Source organism: Corvus cornix, chromosome 3 (assembly GCF_000738735.6).
Source record: "Corvus cornix cornix isolate S_Up_H32 chromosome 3, ASM73873v5, whole genome shotgun sequence".
Taxonomy (NCBI): domain Eukaryota; kingdom Metazoa; phylum Chordata; class Aves; order Passeriformes; family Corvidae; genus Corvus; species Corvus cornix.
The window spans coordinates 20,715,321-20,735,770 of record NC_047056.1 but is presented as its reverse complement, the minus strand read 5'-3'; the positions used below and the strand labels follow the sequence as shown (position 1 = coordinate 20,735,770).

General features: G+C 37.4%; 1 protein-coding gene across 1 annotated transcript in view; it reads right to left on the bottom strand.

Moving 5' to 3' along the window:
• USH2A (usherin) overlaps nucleotides 1-20,450 on the bottom strand; it is a 387,802-nt gene that overhangs the window by 281,515 nt on the left and 85,837 nt on the right. The window contains 3 exon segments of the mRNA XM_039569529.1: nucleotides 8,241-8,471; nucleotides 18,427-18,571; nucleotides 19,884-20,041. Coding sequence (XP_039425463.1) covers nucleotides 8,241-8,471; nucleotides 18,427-18,571; nucleotides 19,884-20,041 — 534 coding nt within the window.

Sequence of the window (20,450 nt, the reverse complement as noted above, 5' to 3'; positions counted from 1 at the left end):
ATCTCCCTCCGCCTTGCACCTTTTTTTAGCAGTGCACAAGCACAAAAGGAATCCCAGAAGACGTCATGCCTGAAGCAAAACACAGCACTTCCGTGACAGTTTCTTCTGCTAATTCTTAGGCTTGACATCTGCAGAGAGAATGCTTCTACATTCCAAAATAGTGAATCATGTTTGCACAAAATTAGAGAAAGCCCAGCTAGAGTTGTGACAAAAGGGGAAGAACTGCTCTTTTCAAAAGTAGTGTGTTTGTGATAATCAAAAGACCCAATTAACTGGTTTTGCACAGACAGCTGAAACTCTGATCTAGTCTAGGAAGGGGCCTTTCCACTGGCAGCTTGATATAACAATGGGAAAGCTCCTGCTTTTACAACGTCCATTGTACAGCACTACTGTGTGCTCTAAAACTTACCATGCACAAGCAGAAAAAATGGGTTTTAACCATTGTCATAGGTTAGCAAGCATAGTCCTGGAAGGGACATCCTTGCTAAGGGGTGCTTACAGTTTCCTCTGGGAACTGATAGAACCTATCAGCTGGCCAGTTTGAATATGGACAATTCTCTAAGCCACTTAAAGTTGTGATCACCTCTGTGATCCACATTTAAGAATAGGCAAATTCCCCCTCCAAGCTCTCTCTCGTTTCCGGCGCTTGGACAGGTGGCTGCGGGGCCCGAGCAGGGCCCAGTGGGCCCGGCCGGGCCCTGCTTGGGCCAGGCCGGGCCGGGCCATGGCCATCCTGGAGCCGATGGACCTGTTCCAGCCGTGGAACCCCCCCCCACTGCCTTGCCGTGGGCAGCCGGAGCGGCTCCGCTCTCCCCCCTCTCCACTGCGATAAGAAACATTCAACATTCCAGCTGCAAAGCTGCAAGGCCGAGGTGAGATTAACCCTTTTTATTGCTGTGAAGAGCTGAAAACCTGAGGGAAGAGAGAGAGGAGATGCTTAAAGCTGAAATTCTGTTGTGAAGCTATGATATAGCAGAGTATCCTGTTGTAATTTCATGAAGATATGGGGGGTGGAGTGTTCAACTCGTGAGCAGAAGCACCTGCGTTGAGATAGGCAGATGCTGACGCAGCTGTAATTTCATGAGAAGTTTGGACAGGGAGAGATGGACCAGATGAGGACTTTTGCTCCAAATGGGAAAGGAGAAAACCTCAGTCCCTAGAGATGAACCAGATGAGGACTTTTGCTCCAAATGGGAAAGGAGAAAACTTCAGTCCCTAGAGATGCTCCCAGAGATAGTCCTAACGATGAAGATGATGAAGACCCTTTGCTCCCAGGGAAGGAGAAGGGCCTCTGTTTTTGTTTCTGAACGGCTCAACCTTAAAATTGTACCCCAAAAAACTTCAAGAGTGGACCCTCGAAAGCAGTTGCGGGAAAAGCTGCAAGTCGGGGGAAAGGACTCACACGCAGGCAGAGAGACTCCTCTTCCTAAATGGACTGAACAATATTTGGAAGTGGGCGGCTGTCTCGCTGTGATACTGTTTTCATAGCATGAGCAAGAAGAGACTTCTCTTTCTAAATGGACTGAACAAGGTTATTATGGAAGTGGTAAACAGACTGAACATCTTAAGGGTTGTCTTTTCACATTGTCAGTGGGAGAAGGGAGGAAGGTGGGGGGAGGAGGAGAGTTCTGAAGGTGGTATAATTTTTTTTTCTTCTTTTAGGTCTGTTAATAAACTTCTTTATATTCTTTCAAGTTTGGTGCCTGTTTTGCATTTCTCCTAATTCTTATCTCACAGCAGATAAACAGTAATGAGTATTTTGGACCAAACCACTACACTAAATTGGTGTTTCCGCCCGGTTACAAACCGAACCCGCGACAACCATGCAGTGCAGAATGTCACACAACACTGGCAAAAATCTACTTTGGCACTAAAGCCAAGATGATGCAGAAAAAAAAAAGCCAAACTGTGCTTGTATGCCAAAGCTTGTGCTGCATAGTTGATCTGTTACAGTACAAGAGGTAAATCTGAAAAATAATACACAAGGTGAGATTCTTTTCTTCTTCTTCTTCTCTGTAGTAGCTACAATTGGAAAAAAAAAAAGAGAAAGAAAAAGCAGCTACTTCATACTGATAGAAAGTATGTCGGTGCCTAAAAAACCAGTTCATCTTAGTGAAAATATTTCCCCTGTAACACTGGCAAGGTCAGCATCAGCTTGGCTTATTTGTTGCCTAAGTCCCTGTTGTGCATGTTCAAAAATGTTTTAAGTTGTTTTGTTCATAAAGCAGCAGAATTCACTTTGTTGTGCTGGATCACTCCTTTTTCTCTATATGCAGGTCCTCTCTCACTCCCTATCTTCAGGCTTCTTGGGATTCAAAAGGAAGAAAGGAAGGAATGTGTTTTTCAAGATGAAACTGTGAATTCATTTTAAGTACTAAGATAAAATTCTACCTAAAATCTCTGTGCAAACAGTTCTTAGGCAGAAAAAAGGATGGTTCTCCTTCTTACTGAAGCCAGCCACTTGACGGTGATACAGAAGATCTTTATCTTTCTTTCACAGAAATGAAGATGTGGGTTCAAATCATTCTTTTATGAAGACAAGAGGAGAAAATGTAAGAAGTTGACATAAAAATTAAAAGAATTTCTAAGGACAAGTCCTGTGGCAACAACCTAGACAGAAAGGACACAACAAAATGCGAGTTCACCAAGAGCTTTTTAGTGTATAATTTAATATAGAAGTCAGGAAAATGATTGGCAATATTAAAAGTTCCCTGACAAAAAGTATGTTCTTCAAGTCCTCAAAACAAATGGGCTTTGTTTCTCTCAGAGTATTCAAAAGCTTGGAGTAAGAATTTCTTTTGTAATAGTTTCTCCCTCAGAAAATCTTGTTTATTTTCTTCAGTTCAATGTAATGAAATAAAAATGGCTGATTCTTCAAAAGCTATGAAAGGAAAAATGCCAGCAGAGAAACAAAGAATACATAAAGCCAAGCTAAGCAAAAAGGTCAGATTTCTCTCCTCCTCTTCCTTTCTCACCATCTTTTTAGTATAAGGCTGAAGCAAACATTTGCCATAAAGTTATGTCCATAGATCAGGGAATCCTGGCCATCAATCCAGAGAAATAGATGGACCACAGGTGGACTATAAAAGCGAGTAAAAAATTGGCTAAGCAGCAGGACTCAAAGGCTTGTGACAAGTGGCACAAAGCCCAGTGGGCAGCATTTACAAGAAACTGGTACTGGGACCAATTCTGTTTAACAGCTCTATTCATTAAAATGGATCCCAGGCGATGGGATGGAGTGTGCTGTCAAAAAGTTTGGATGCAATTAAAAGAATAAAATTGAGGGCTGCAATGGATACACTGCACACAGAGAAACCTTAGCAGGCTGGAGAAATGGACTGACAGAAACCTTGTGAAATCCAGCAGAGGCAAATGCAAGTCCTATAGTGCAGTTTTGGGTACTCTGGCACAAAAAAAAAAGAAAAACAAAAAAACAAACAAAAACAAACAAACAGAAAAATACAAAAGGTACTTGCAGACGGGAACAAATCCCGTGGAGTGGTACCAAGATAGTCAGGGGGCCAAAGTACATGACATTCAACAAGAGGCTGAGACAGTAGGGTTTGTTCAGTCTCAAGCATGGAAGGATGGAGGAAACGACTGCCTTCTTCAATTACCTCCCTGAAGGATATAAAGAAGACTGAGCCCCACTTTCTTGGACCTCTATAGTGACAGAGCAAGACGCAATGGACACAAGTTCATACACAGCAAATTTTGTGTAGGTATAAGAGAGAAAAGTAAACCAAAAGACGGGTCAAACTGGAAACTGGAACAGTATTTGCAAACATACTTAGCTACATATGGAGAGAAAAATCAAGCAGAGAAAGGCCTAAAAAGGTCTAGCTGGACTCAATATGAGCAAGAAGACTAGATGATTTCTCTTCAACACTAAATTATTACATTATTCTGAATCAGTGATTAAAATTCATTTCTAACCATCTCAAATCAATAGTTTTAAAAAGAAATGCTGGAAAATATCTAGAGGAGAAAAATAAAATAGAAGGAAAACTTGTTCTAGTCATGCAACCTTCCCTCTATACAGAAAATTGTCAATCAGAAAAAAAAAAGGCAGCTCTTTCCTACTAAAAGTTATTTGGTGAAATGAACATCTTTCCTAGTCTCATTGGGTTAGTCAGAGCTTATAATAGGATATATGTTTGGAAAACATTCTTAGAGGTCACAAAAACAATCCACTTACTCCAAAGCAAATCAATTTTACCCCGGTTATTCCTGACAAATGCTCATCCAACTGTTCTTTAAAATCTGCAGCGTCAGAGCTTTCATTTCTTCTAACAACAATGAATTCTTTTGCTCAACTAGCCTGAATCTTTTAGAAAAAAAAGACAATCTACCTTGCTGTATTTTAAGCTTATTATGAGCACACTGCTGCTTTACTCAGAGTAAACACAAGAAGTTCATTCTCTTCTTTTAAACTACATATCTTTATATATTTCAACACCATTATCGTGTCTTCTTTTAGTCTTCATTTTTCTAAACTACACCATTTTCTTTCGCCTCTCCCCTTTACTGTTTTAAGGCCTCTAATCCTGTTCATTGTCTTGGTATTCAGTCTTAATGCATCCCATAAAGTTTTGTTGGGATGCTGGAAAAGGCCTGTTTATTTGGCTGCACAAACTAATGAAAGTATCTACCTTCTTTGACTAACGATCAGATGTTTGCTCAAGATCCTGCAGAGTGGAATTTGTTTTACACTGCTGCAGAGAGAGTCCACTGTGATGAAGAGCCATGGGGAGACCAACACTGAATGACCACAGCCATTCTCAGCACTTCTGCTCAGAACAAATGTAAACGATGCCTGTGCAGTGTTCCATGGCAAACTCATTAAGAAACATCGTTACTGGAAAGATTCTCCACTCTGAGAAATGTCTGTGTATCCGAGCCAGAACCTGGCAGTAAAAACACTAGCACAGATATATATTTTTTTTTAAATACACATTTTTAAGACCACTTTACAACACTAAAAATGTCATTGTAAAAAAAAGTTCTTCTTGTAATGCCTAATATATTAACATCTTACCTCATACAGTTATTGTCTAATTATTACAGAGCTGAATACGCATCATGTAGAGGTTAGCAAAGATTACGTAGTCCAGGCAAGACATACTTCTTTTTAAGTGTATTATCCTATTTCAGAAAACTTGGATTCAAACAAGGCCAAACACAAAACTTTCTTCAGAGTAGACTGCATTTTGATCAATATTACATGAATAATTTTCTTTTAAAACAAGTAGCATCCAAGAGGAATGACGTCTGACCTCCAAGCTTTCCTGTCTACCCCCTGTATAAAATAGACATTACTTCTCTTGATGACAAGAGAACCAGAAGGGCAAACACAACAGTGGTACTGCAGCATTCTGACCCCAGACTCTCAGCCACAGCACACAAGCTGGACCAATAAAAGCAAACCACACAAAATAAATAATTTGTAAAACCTTCTAGCCCTTTCTAAAGGTCCTTTTAAGTATCAAGTCCCACATTAAGAAAAATCTGAACTTCAGCTCCCCATATGTTAAATCAGAATCACACCACTCTGTTGTCTCATGGGGAAGATATGAAAATAAACACCAAACAAGAACACTAACAGCTCTCCTTTGCCTTGTGGTATTTTGATAGATACAATGAATGCTGTTGTATCTAAGAACTTCAAGGAATGCAAATAGGTACTAAAACTCAAGTCTGCATCATTTGGGAAATGATATTATTCATGGCTAAAACACTTCTTCACAGTTTGAAGAGCTGAAAAGTTGCATGTGGACAGTAACAGCAGAAAAAAAAATTGTTACCTGATTTCCTCTCATCTAATGTGTACTCAGAACACATCTTCCTGTGCAGCTGGAGGCTGTGTTACAGACAGGACAAAGCTTAGTGTAGCTGGTGTTTATTGAGTAACTCTTTTTTTTTTTTAAAGATGAATTTGGAAAATTTCCCAGAAAATACATCTGCCCCTATTACTTGCACCTTGGACTGTAAGACCAGCCAGGGAGATAGTGAGGACAACTGCATTTATTAGCAATGAATAAACTGATCAATCTTTTTCTAGATTAACAGTGGGAGATCCCAGACGCACTGAGAAGTATCTGTCTGCTGACTGACATATACAAGCTGGCACACTTTTGTGTCAAAAATGTACACAGCTGCATGCACACTAAAGCTGTTCCATCCATAAAGCACAATTGCCAACTGCTTGTCTTCAGAAATGGGTAATAAGAGAGGGTCTCAACAACGAAACAACTGCAGAGTGCAGTAGGAGAATATTTTTCATCCACTTAAGTGTCTGTCTTTCTAAACTCTCCTGGATTTGCTATCATTTTCCCCTCCATCATGTTTTGGAAGAAGGACAGATGACCTACTTCGAAAAACCCAGATTTATATTTCTCAAAATCTTTATTGAGTTGCCAAACCTGAGATACACATTTTCAGGTACCAAACATAGACTGATTTAATCTGATTGTCAGTCATTACTAGCAGATGTCTTGACAAATTGCCTAGTGTGTTTTAGTTCTAGGTTGTCTCCAAATACTCTTGACTAATAGCTGGTAGAAGAGAAAGATCCCAATCCAAAGCTATGATAAATTATATTTATCCATACAGCGTTATCAGCCATCAGCTGCCAATATAGAGGGAGCTTTATTTTAACATCTCCCAACCTGCCTGTCCAAACTCTCTCAAATCATCTCAGCCATCACAATAAACTTTACTCGAGGCATCAGTCTCAGCTTATGGAGCATAACTAAACCCCAGAGTGAATCGACACTTGGGGAGATAGCTGTTGGGCTTGCTTGGTTACAAATAGACGCAACTGACAACAGAAGAAACATATCAAAGGGGTTTTTTCTAATATATAGTAAAGGGTGCAAACTGATGTCAGGAAAACCGTTGAGCAATTTGGATGAGGAAAGGAGTCCAACAGCTGTTCCTACAGATTCCTGCACAGAGACAGGTTGTGCCAGTCAACATGGTGTCAATATTTAACTAACACATTATCACTTATTATTATTATTTATCAGTCAAGTAAGCACCTAGCTAGAAAAAAATATGAAGGCATCTTCAACTTTGTTTTTTTAAGTCAGATTCACCGAGTGATCATAGAGAGGCAAGAAGCTGATTTCTGTTTTAAACAAAACCTGAATTTGCACATACGCACTTGCAAGTACTGAGTGCTCAAACATCCTTGCCAGAATTACCTGTGGTGACCCTGAAGACAAGGAATGTCAGTTGAGTGCTCTCCAAAGCTCCAGCGTTCTTTTGTGTGTCAAAAGTGCTGCATGATTTTTGCAGCCCTTCTCTCTCTTAACAAACAAGGCTTAGTACCAGGTTAAGTTGTGTCATTGCCACTGGTGTGGCCCTCCACCAGCAGTGTGCTAGTTAATGCTTGCTCTTACAGTTACCCAGATTCCTTTTGGATTTCCCCTTCCTGCTATCATTTTCATGACCTGAGATAAATATACACACACACACACAGACCTTTTGTATACTTTTTCTTAAGTCTTCAGCTCTGCTGTTTCTTCTTTTAAACACTCATACTTCATGAACACGAATACAAGATTTCACTTACAGACCTCTACAACATCTCAAACATGCAACCAGATTCATTTTTGCAAAAAACATATTGTGTATATCTTTGCTTTATCCCAGAAGCGAAGGCATCAGCAAATGATGAGAATCACAGAAGTAGGACATAGGTCTGCTTCCATCTGAAAATTTCCTGGTTCCAAAGTTAAGTCACTAATCAAGAAAAAAAGAGAACATCCAAAGGCCCAGAAACAGTGGAATTCTGTCAGAGCGGCAGGCTTTTTTCTTTCCTTAACAAAACAAACAGGATCACAACACAAATCTCTGAACCTGGAAGACAGAGCTTTTTCAGTGCTTATGCAGCCCCAGGAATCCTCGAAAAGGTACCAAATAAAACACATCTTAGCACTCACAGCAAATTAATTAAAAAGTTTTTATCCCAGAAGAATTTACAACTCAGAAACAAGTCAAACATGCAGCAACATTCACTGTTATGTACATCTCTCTGTCCAAAGAAGATGTAAAGAAAAAATCCCACATCCACAGGCTTTTTAAGTGAGAATCAAATCAGCCCATACATCACTAATCATTACACTAATTAGAACCTACCAACTCTAACAAAGAAGTTTTATAGAACATGATATTAAATGGTGAAACAAATGCAGAGTACAATTACTACGTTTTCTAAGTAATTTAATCTCATTTACCTGTAAAGTAGGTATTGGTGGGGAGAGTGGAACTTGCAAATCTGTAGTACCCATTTCCTGGGAAACGGATCCCTTTTGTTACTTCTATACTCATTGCAGCTAAAGATGAATCCATCCTCTCCACCTGGTAGATGGGAGAAGGCCCATTAAGCTCTTCAGGTTCATTCCAAATTATCTTTACTGTTGTGCTGTTTATTCCTTCAACATGAGGGGCACTAAGTTTTCTTGGAGCTGTGGATAAAAAAAAGTTATCTACGTATCATCATCCGTAACACTTGGGAAATTATTTTTTGCACATAACATAATCTTTACAAAACATCCTGTTTCAGTTTTTGATCTTCTTAAGAATAAACACGGATATCTATACAAGTTTAATTAGGAGAGAAACAAACCCTCAAAAAATATTCTTAATCTTTATGAGAAATTTACTTTCAGTTGCACAAGAAATACTTTGTTTCTTCAGACTTTAGAGAAATGTCTCTGTAATTATATCTAAAATAATTATGTTCATAATCTTTGAGAATATTAATCAGCATCTTCATAAAAAGTATATTTGTATTCCTTCCTTCCTTGATGGGCCTCTCATGCCAAACTCCCTGTAGGTGTGTATCTGTATGTCTTTCACAGGTAGATGTGAGCGAAAAACCAAAGGAAAATTTTAACAATTAATTTAATTCTTGTTACATCTCAGTATGGCACATGACAACAGGAGTCTCTCGTCACAGGACTTATCCTCACCAAGAGGAGCAGAAGCAGCTCTCTGTCCACAATACTGAAGGCCCATCCAGTTGTTCTCATGATACGCACACCAGACACCAGCTTGCATTCAGGTAATTACTCAGTTCAAGAAAACGACCTTCTCTAATTTTTGCCCACCTATTCTGGTGCACACCAAGACTCCAAAACAAGACTGTTTCCATGAAGGTAGCAGCACAAGATAGTTTTACATTATTAGGATGATCCTCCTACCATTAAACCCAATACTTTGATATTCTTTTACACACTCCGATGGCATTGGCTACTCTATAGCTGAGTTATTAACCAAACTTATTCCATTTTTTTATAAAATACTGTATAGTAAGCCACTGGAGGGCAGCATGACCTGTTTGGATAATGACATGATGGTCATACAGGTGGAAAAAAATGGACCATCACTGAAACAATAGAAGACATTATCTGGAGAAGTATGAGAACACTCTGCTATGTATGGAATCTGTATACATCTTATCTTGTCCTGTTTTCTTTCCTTCTTTCCCTGGTAAAGAAAAGGATTTAACAACAGAAACTTCATTTGTACCCAGGAAGCGAAATACAATGACAACTTGTAAAAATTACTTGTTCCCATAATGACACAGTAAAGAGCAATAAAGGCCTTTCAAGAACAATAAAACCTGAATTAAAACATGGGCCTTCAAAATCTGAACATATTACTTCACAGCCCAGCATTGTACATAGCACAAGTTCTTTAGAGAAGGAGAGATTGCTTCATTTAAAATGAATTAATAACATCCTTTTAAACATTCCCACATTTCCAAGATCATTAACATATTTTTCATTTTTCCTATTTGCCAGTAGTATATTATTTCTTTCTTTTTTCTTTTTCTTTGTCCCCCACACCCCATAACTTGATATATATTCTTCTTGGAGAAAGCAGGGAGTGGGGGAACTGGGAAACTGCCAGTGGCACTATGTGCTGTAAATTCCTGCTTAGGTATCATTTATGACTTCACAATCTAATTAGTATCTCAAGCGATGGTAGAAATTTACAATGTCAAAATTGAAGTAATGCAGTGTGAGGTCATAAGCTTTCCTGCATAAGTAGGGCACAGCACTAATGAATTGTGGTATTAATGCACAAGTTTAAATAGAAAACATGGCTTAACAATCAAAACCTCACCTTTGAGGCAACCAGCCTACGTCAGCATTTTAAATGCAAACTGAAGAGGTTGAGCCCTCCAGTTCAGATTACTGATGGCAGAACAGAAATGCTAAAATTCATTATTTTTAACATGCATACAGCTGACTAGCACGCATGACAATAACTACATCTTCCTTTAAAGTCTAGTATTAATAAACGGCAGTTACTCGGACCATAATTATGGCATCTCTGATACCCAAACCTGAAGCTTTTATGGGGCTTATGCAATTAACTACTTAAATGCATCGTAACACTTGCTTCTCTGACAGGGAAGTATTGATTTTTTAATCATTTTCAAGTCTCCTCTAGCACAAATAAATGTACTACAGTTACAGTTAATGCACTGTGTACACGCATTAAACACTGGCATGACACAATTTATTATTTTGTGATATATGGAACACAAGACTACCCTTTCAGAAAGTAGCGTCCTTGCTATAGCATTAGTATTTAAACTACAGTCTCCTTGATGCTTGAGAATTCTTGTGCATCAAGACAGCAGCAAACTGTACAGAATAGGCCACACAAGTATTTAAAAACAAATAAAAAATAACAAAAAAACCCAAACAGAAAACCCAACTGCAAACAAAAACAGACAGGTCTTGAAATAAATCTGTAGCACTAGCCCAGCAGGGTACTAAATGCTGAAATTAAAAATATTCAACACTAAAAGATACAGTATATATTTTCCTAAAGGTGTCACTGTGGTACCTGTAGCTACTTTCTGAAAGATGAATTGAGTGTAATTTTACCTATTTGATTTTTTTTAGTCACGTTCTGTTAAGACACATCTGTCAAAATAATGAGCGTGCTGCATTTTAGTGGATTCAAAGTCACATTTTTGTGTATTTTAATTATGTAGTTTTAATGTCTTGCTATATAATACATATTTAATATATTATAAGGCTAAAACAGTATTTAAAAGCCCATGATTGCTGCATGCCATTGTGTAGCAGAGGGCACAGAAAAGACCAATAAAGACAGATGGTCCATACAGCTTATGTTGAAGTCATATATCTAAATATAGATGTTGCTACACAGGTCATTACAAATAAGCCTTTCCCATGTGTTTAGGCACACACATGTACACAAAAATGAAGTTGGTAAGTAAAGAGCAGTTAATTTTGTTTTGTTTGAAATAATATCATTTTAGTTTTAGGCTCGAAGACAGATGCCAGCATTTCGCTCCGAACAGATGGTAATTCCATCTAATAGTGCATCTCTGTATTAGTAAGGTCTGTTGTGTATACAAACAGTAATAAACACTAGGTAAGGATCAAAATAAATTTTAATTGTTGACATTAAATTCTGGCAGCCGTGGTTCTAAGGATACAATACTCCTTTCTCAAGTCTGTCAGGTTTACTAATACAACTGCTAAAGCTTTTCCGTACTCTGCCAGATTCTTGTCCCAGGAATAACATATTTACACTGTGGCTAAATTTTACAGGCTTACATATGTTTGAGTAACTCCTGCTCAGCTTACTGTAGGTAGGTATTTGTGTACTCTTCCACCGAAGCTTTCAATTAGACACTGAATGGTTCAGGAATGTAACAGCAACAAAAAGTATACAGTTTTTAATTGTTGTTAAGTGGAATCCAAAATGCATATGTACAAATTAAAAGAGAAAACACCTGAAAATTCGAGGACAAAAAGTCACAGAAAAGATCTTTTTCTTTTCATATTGGAGTTTACCTTGCAGGTAAAATTACATGCCTCACTATGGGTCATCCATTTCATTTTTGCTACCAGTAATTAGTCCAGAAGATCCCGAGTTTGCCATTGCATTTCAGGTATGTTCTTCTCTTTTTCTGCACTTCACAGTGGTATCAGTCATTCCAACAGTAAATGAGTCAAGCAATAATACCTATGTCTTCTGACTGTATTTTGAGTTATAAGAGATTCTTTAGAGTCCATTTTGGACTCTTTCCCAAAAAAAGAATAAAAACCCACCCACAATGGACATCAAAAGAAAATTTAGTAACATGGATGTGTTGCAATCATATTTCTTTTAAAATAGATGTACCTAATACACTGTATTTTTTAAAAATCATGAAAAATATATTGCTTCCACCATATGGGACAACCAACGACTCACCAACCGATTTAAGATGCAGCATATTGAGCTGACCATATGTTACAGTGCTGTTGAATGGCTGAGTGATTCATGCCCGTCACATTCTAGTATATCAATTAAAGCTCCTTGAAGTCTGCATGATTTGTGTCTCTGTTATTAAACCCTGCTAATTCATCCCACTTACACATCTGTTATAAATCTCTAGGAGTGCTGCATGATTCATGGCAATCTGTGAGCATGGTACAGCAAATTCTTCTCCTTGTAATTAACAGTAAATTGTTTTACTGCCATGCAATGAATTTTTCAGTTATATTGCAAATGAACTCCTAAATGCACGGTTCTTTCCTAAGAACTGACTTATATTATTAGGCAATTAAAAAGTATTGCTTTGAACCAAAAGCTTTTAATCAAGAGGAATGCAACTTAAACATAGCTTAAAAATGTTGCAAATTTGACAGAGAGGAAAAAGAACAAACTGAGCTGTTTTGAGCTATTTTCTGACATATAATATGTGGTTGGTAGGGGAGAAGAAACAAATAACTTTTGAGTCCCTACTGATTTCCTGAAACTCAAAGAGCAGTTTAACTACAGCTTGAACACTTGGCAAGACAAGTTTGAGCAGATTCTATTTATCTCGGAAGTTACTCAAGTCATCTGTCATTACGAAATTTCTCAGATTACTTTACACTTTTCTAATTGTAAAACAGCGTCTTTATTCTTGGAATAAATAATTGGATAATTAGCCAAGCTGAATCATCAGAGGATTCCAGTGCTGCTCAAGTGTTCTTGTCAAAGGTGAAGCAAATTCATTTCAGCTTTGCCTCTGTAGCTTTCTGAAGAGGCTTTGATTTTTTTCCTGCTACATTCTTGGCAGCAGACTCAAATTCATGAGTCCATACATCAAGTCAGTAGTTTAACAACAAATGAAATTAAATTCAAAGAAGGGAAACTAATTGAAGGACAGCAACAAAAGTGTTTGGTAATGTGCTTTTTAATATGGCATGCCACATTTGCATGATAATTTTTCCTTTTTAGCATGGAGCAGAAAGTGACTAGCTTAATGAGGGATTATTCAAGATAGGAATGAAAAAAATGCATTCATAACTAAGAACAAAGATTGTATTATGAAACGGAAACAGGCAACTGCCGAGAAGTAACTGGATGATTGGTTTATGCATTATGAATAAAAAGGTAGAAAAATATTTATATTAGTATTCACTAATGACTATATATACAAGATTGTTGTAATTAAAATTATAAATTAACATATTAAGAGTGCTTGTTTAATCACTTTGGGTCCTATTCACAATGAAGAGACTTATGTACATGCATGCAAAACAATCTGTGTTTCCAGGCCAGCAGCAAATGGCCCTAGTATTTCTCTTCTGTAACAAAGGAAACTATACATTTCTTACTACCTGTTTAATGGGTATTGGTGATTTTAAAATTGAGGCATAGCATTTTGTAGAAAAGCCATCTCTGACAGATATAAACAAACAAGACTTTTGAAAAAGGCTCGCACCAGACCTTATTCATGAATGGAAAAAACGGGAAAAAAATGGACAAATTACTCAGATTGAAAGGGTAATCAAAAAAAGAAAACAACAAGGAGTGTAAGACAGCCCAGAATTGCCCCAGCAAACCCAGAGGCAACTCCAAAGACCCAAATACAACTGCTTGAGAAGTCTGCCAAGAAGCCAGATGCAGCTGGTGCTGGAAAAATATCTTCTACAAATTAGCTTCTGAACCCTGTAATTGCCATCAAAAGCAAAAGATCAGGAATACAGTGTGCTGGGGTAAATGGCAGCAATCACAAAGCCACACTTTGCTATGTCTTAAATTAAAAGTGCTTTTAAAAAAAAATTTAAAAAAAAATAAGGGCAAAGGAAAGGCGAACTTAATTACAAGAAATAAGCTTAGTCACACAGTAGCTAATGAAAAGCTAATGAAACATAGCTGTATAGATTGTTTAAGGCAACCTCTGACTATATGATTTGAGTACATAAGCAATTGTACTGGTCCACGCACTCACATGGCTAATTTCCTGCTGAAATGACAGAAAATGATGGGAATAAAAGGGTGTTTCTCTGCCTCACTGAAAAATTTTGAAAACATGCATGTTTTGTACTGGTACTTTATAATTTCATGCAGACATATTTGTCACAAAAAGAATCTTTCAAAGGACCATGTCTCTCACTGGTACCAGCTAGTGGAGTTCTATAGGTATCAATTCAGAAACCTACATGAGAGAAGACCACTCAACAAAAAGTGATTTTGAAATTAAAAAAAAAAAAAAAAAAAAATTGCCAAGACCTAGTAAAAACAACAGGCTGAATGCCATCCTCAAAAATAAATAGGAATTTGAACATGGCAGAACCCAGAGAGAAGAATAAAGTAAAACTTTGCTCTATATATCGAGATGAAAAATGTAGAATTACTGTCCAATATTGCTTTCAGTTACATACATGCAGATCCACTTGATGATCTTGAGATAGCACAGACAAAAACAAAGCTCAAATTGGATTCCAAATTTTCAAATAAAGTATGAACAATGAACTTTTGCCTCATCTATCAGCCAAGGATTTCAGTAGCATGAGCACAATATTGCGGCACATAAAAAGTATTTCAAATACCAAAAGGATTGTGGAAGCTGCTGCACCTTAATTTACCATTTAAAAGACTGATTAAAAAGTATGAAACCAGTCTTAATTAACTGCATATTTAAAAGTCTACTATTTATGTATTTGTATTTGAACAGACCAAACTGAGATTCTCCTTCCCTGCAGTCACCTTCTCTTTGAGTAACAGGGATGGGTAATTCTCTTCTATTCCCCTCCTATGCTTGTTTTGATCTTTCATCCCAATACTACATTTATACGTGACATTGATCTTCCAACACTTTTTACCATTCTTGGAGCATCAGGCATAACTGTTCTTTTATTACCTCACCCTCCTGGCTTCGTATGCCTTTGTAACAGCTTCCACTTAGCCTTTTATAAAATAACTCCATTCTTAATAATTTTACTTTGTTTTCTCACTCTCTCTCCTCCCATTCTTTTATTACCTTTAACAAACATCGTGGGTGTACGTACTGGCGAGGAGGAGTTTTTTTGCAGTCTGACAGACATAAGGATGCATGGCCAATTTGAATTATATTTCACTCTACTGCAAAGCCACTCATGAGATATTCTCAGTACAGATGCCAATATCGAACCAAGTTAGAAAGAATCCACCCATTAAGTTTGCTTCTGGATTTTAACCAGCCATAGTCGAAGAGACTTCTCTTTGAAAGATCAGCAGACTCTTCCCGATGCTTCTGTCCCCTTGGGTGCTATCCTTAAATTCTGCTCCTGCATGAAGTAGTCTCTTTCCTTTGTCTTTTCAATCTTATCTCAAAACCACTTTTCTTCCTCAACAGTTTTACTTCTAGTGATTTCATGCCCTTTTTTCTGCCTTTGTTTTCATTTTCTGTCTTAAAAAAGTATTAAAAAAACCCACCAAAAAACACAAACCAAAAAAGCCCGCAAGTTGCTAGAGAAAAAAGTTAGGTTTTAGAGTGTATCTTTTTTATAACTAGGCTTCAAATCAACCTACTGGATCTGAACAAAGCTTAAAAACTACTTGAGACTTCTGGTGGCAAGTTTTAGAAGCCATTGGCAATTTCAGAAAGAAGCCCCTTGCTAATACACATCTGTTGGACATGCCAAAATCACAGTCATCAAGACACCCATTGATTTAAACGATCCATGTAATAAACCAATATAGTCCATACATATTGGGGAGTGGACATGGAGAACCATTATGGTTCTCCTCCTCCTCCTGAGGATCAGAGGAGAAGAATTAGTCTAATTTAGTATAACCTCTAGCCCAACTTGAAACATAATTCAAAGCTCCTGGATTGTGTTACGATGCAAGAGGACCATCATGTTGGAACACATTTCAGTCAAGACTTCCTCCAAAAAGCTGCCTTTGCTAGGGCATGGAGGGCGACTGGCATCCAGCCAGGAAAGCTGTCTCTTTGCCAGGGAGACATTCCTTCATAAAAAAGAACTCCCCAACAGTCCTAGAAAGGCAATTTTAATTTTATTTTTCACTTTTCAGTGGCAAAAAAAGAAAGGCTAGGAATGCACTAAGACTTGATTATCTATTTTTACAAATGCCAGGGACTGGTTTCCCCAACTTTGTTTTAATTCCCTTTTATTGTCATCACATAAGTAGCGGTTCTTTTAAATTGTCTTTGAAAACACAGTTTTACAGAACCTCACAGAATGAAACATGCAGACACACAAAAAAAGAAAAAGAAAACCAAAACTCACAAAAACAAACAAACAAAAATCAACAATAAAACCCCAACCAACCAGCTGACCAACCAACCAAAAAAAACCAAACAAAAAAAAAAAAATAAACCTGGATGGATAGGATAAAATTAATTTCTCCAGGAACAAAAAATGTGAATGGTGGAAAATAAAATTGCATGCAAAATGCAAGTTTTTCATTTTTCAGTTCGCCAAAATTTAAGACATTGCCATAACATGCTTTAAAAACATAAAAGGAACACAGTACAGGACTGATTCTTTCCTTTCAAGGCTTACAACAGTAAGTAGGAAAAGGCTTCACTGCAAAACAGCTAATAAATGGGGACATGCCTGCTACACTGTTTTGTATTCTCCTGTCTTCTCTAATGTGATAGGTCTCTAAGTATTAACACAACCAGGGAGGAGATGGCCATAAACAAGCTGTCAAGCATAACTAAGCTATTGTTCCTGAATCTTTTAATAAATGTATAAATGCAAAGTTGGATGATTTGTAGTAATAAGGTGTGCTGTTTAGGCAATATTTGTTTCCATGGTTATCAGAACAGACTGGAACACTGTTTCTCATGGCTGTGTGGAATGGGATAAAGTCACACTTACACAAGTAGGAGGCTCTGTATATGGCCAGCCTTCCACTTGAAAACAAATGGAAAGGCAATGAAATAAATAGACATGAAGAACTGAGGACAGACTAGAGGCAAAATCCCAACACCTTTAATTTCACTTCAGCAGAAAATTTCAGACTTTTTTCCTACGTGACACTAAATTACATGAGAGAGGTAATTGCAAAGATCATCATCACAACATCCATATGAAAACACCACTAATTGCTTAACATTTTTTGTTAAGCGTTTTAGCTAATATTGTTAAATTAATAAATGTGTTTTAAATGCCTATACAAAAGGAAAACACAATGTTAAGTGGTCAGCTCTCTTCAGATGACCACCAGTATGTCACATAGCATGGTTTTGAGATTTTATTTATAGTATTAAAGAACCATATTGACTACGTTGTTCCATGAATAAAGAGACTTGTAAAGCTGCTATTCCTACAATTTCTCTCTTAAAACTTTCTTGAATCCCCGATGTCCAAGAAGTGAATTTATGCTAGTCCTTTCTTCAAAGGAAATACAGACTTTCTCCATCTCTGTTCTGGACTGATGTGTATTTTCCCTTAAATTTGTAGACATGACCTTTGAAATCCATGACAATGCTATTGAAATTAACTCAAAGACTAAAAACATATTAAGGTGCATAGGAAGATATATGCAGTTTCTTTAGCACTGTTTCCATAGATATGTAGATACATATCTACAAAGCAAAATCTCAAATCTCAGGGGCTAAATAAACAAACATTTTCAAAGAAGCAGATCCAAAGCATGTGTGTTGCTTCTGATTTAGACACGCAAATACACTACGTACTTACGTTACTCCTAAAGCCATGCAACTCCTCCGGCATGTGTTAAGCAAGGCATTGGCACAGCTGGAGCATTTTATGTTTCTTGTTATGCAAACATGACACACATATTGAAAACCAACAACAAATTAACAACTTCTTAGCATCCTAACTGAATGAGTGGATGCAGCCACATTTATGTACATTCACCGTTTAAACAAACAGGAACAAGAACTATACGTATCAGAACTTGCAACTGAGAGAGCAGTACACAAATCCTACTGCCATAGCAGTGCACCTTAAACCTCCACTGAAAACATTTTGGGTTTAATCTGTAAAAACAAACAAATAATAACTAAGCAAGTCACTTTGTATTAATACAACACCTACCCCTGCCACTGTGCATCAAACTAGGACCATCATAATGGTATTCATTAGTAAACTGTACATCAGCTTTGTACTTTGCTACAGATTTTTTCCTTACCAGCTGCCAAGGTTTGCCCCATGCCTGGCTCACTGGTTACACAACCAATTTGATTGCAGAGAGTAACAGTAAAGTTGTATGTCCTGTAAGGTTTTAATCCTGTTGCTACATAGGAGAGCTCGTGAGCCTCGGCTATATGCAAAACCTGCAAAGCAAACAGATTGGAAGACAACAGTTGGTTAATAATATTTTCATTCCTGTCATTTGATGACATGTTCACTAGTAAGAAACTTGTCTCTGAACTTTCAGATTCCTTCACTCAGACGTGAGAAAGCCTGAATAGACCAACTGAGGGAGAGGATTATTTTGGAGAGTTTGAACAAGCTGGGATTTAGGTGATAATACTTCCCATCACACTGTTTTATGAGGTAATAAGCCAGTTCCTGAGTGGATAAATGAGGAAACAAAGTTATTGCCTCATAAAACTGTGTGGTGGTGCAGTTATCACTATAAACAGTGCAGCTACAATCGAGATGACGAAAATGACACTATTAAGTTGTGAAATCTGACCACCACTGAAGGAGTGACATGATTAGCAGGCATTAGGAGGGAGGGGAATAACTAATACCTACAAACACTTGCATCTGCTTTACTTTAACATCAGTATAAGCTATCAGTGGGAGGGGAACTGAATAAACTGTGGCATTTTAGGTAACTTTGTTATCAGATGTTTTTTTGGATGAAGAATCTTGCAAGCCAGTGACCAGAAGCAACTGGCATTTATGTATTGTTACAACAGCCCCAGGAACTGCAGTATTCCCACTTGATAGACAAATAAACTGAGGCCCATCTGTGGTAATACCAAAAGACAAAATCAGCTCGGAATGACAAATACAATATGAAAGAACAAGATCCACTCTCACATTCTGATTATTTATCACGTTTCTGCTCATTCCTAAGCTTTCAGCTTACTATTAATGCCATGATATTTGTTTGCCAAACCCAATCACTCAAACATTACAACAGTATTTTAAAGTCACATATTTTGACTTCTTAAATCTGTTTCTTTCTGGTATTTTAGGTTTACCCACTTCAAAAATTCATCCAGACAAGTACCTTCTTAAGAAAAATGTAGATTCCTACAATACAGCATGGCTTTAAGCACGTTAGCAAATATGCTATGCTAGCATGTTAGCAAAACAGCTATGGCAAATACAGCTATAGCAACACACAGAAACAGAACATACAAATATCAAGGTAATTTAAATGTTGCTGCACAATCTCATCCCTGCTAATTTTGAATTTCACCTGCTACTGAATACAAGTCAGATCAGAAATACAACCTAAAACATAGAAATAGTGTATAACATGACATCAAACCGGTGAGTGGAAAAGTTAGATCAGACAATATACAACAAACCGGGGAAACAATTCATCACAACACCTCAGAGGACATCAGGTTTTATCAATTTTATTATTACCAGTTAGGAAAAACTTAATGTAACTAACAATAATACCTGGGAAAATGGTGGCAAGGTACTTTGTTCAGTCATCAAACTGATGCTATACCCCATCACTTCTCCTCTTGCTAAGTTATCTTCAGGTTTTGCCCATGACACATTAAGGGAATATGGTGAAAGAGGGAATACTGATGGAGATGGCATGAACGCTGGGGCTGAAATAAAGTTAAATTAATAATATTAATAAAATAAATGAGCGATATGTATAATGCAAGCTTCCTCATTGTACTTGTAAAACACCATTTCAGACAATCATTTCTTTTCCCTTTCTAACCTTATTTTCAAGTCTGGCTGGAATTTTCACTTTATTTTGGTAAGTACCTCACTCATCATTCTCCTGTTTTTTACTCTGGCTATGAACACAGAATAAAACTCTGTCTATGCCTTCAAAGAAATACCAATCAACACTACAGTTCTATCCCCTGTAGCAGGTAGGAAAGTACATATGAATGAAAAAGCCTTGAAGAAAAACTTCATGCAACATGGGAAAAAACTGATAAAAGCAAAAAGTGTTCAATACTTCAGCATCTTAAAAGCGATTCTGTTTGCTAGGCCAGTTTGAAA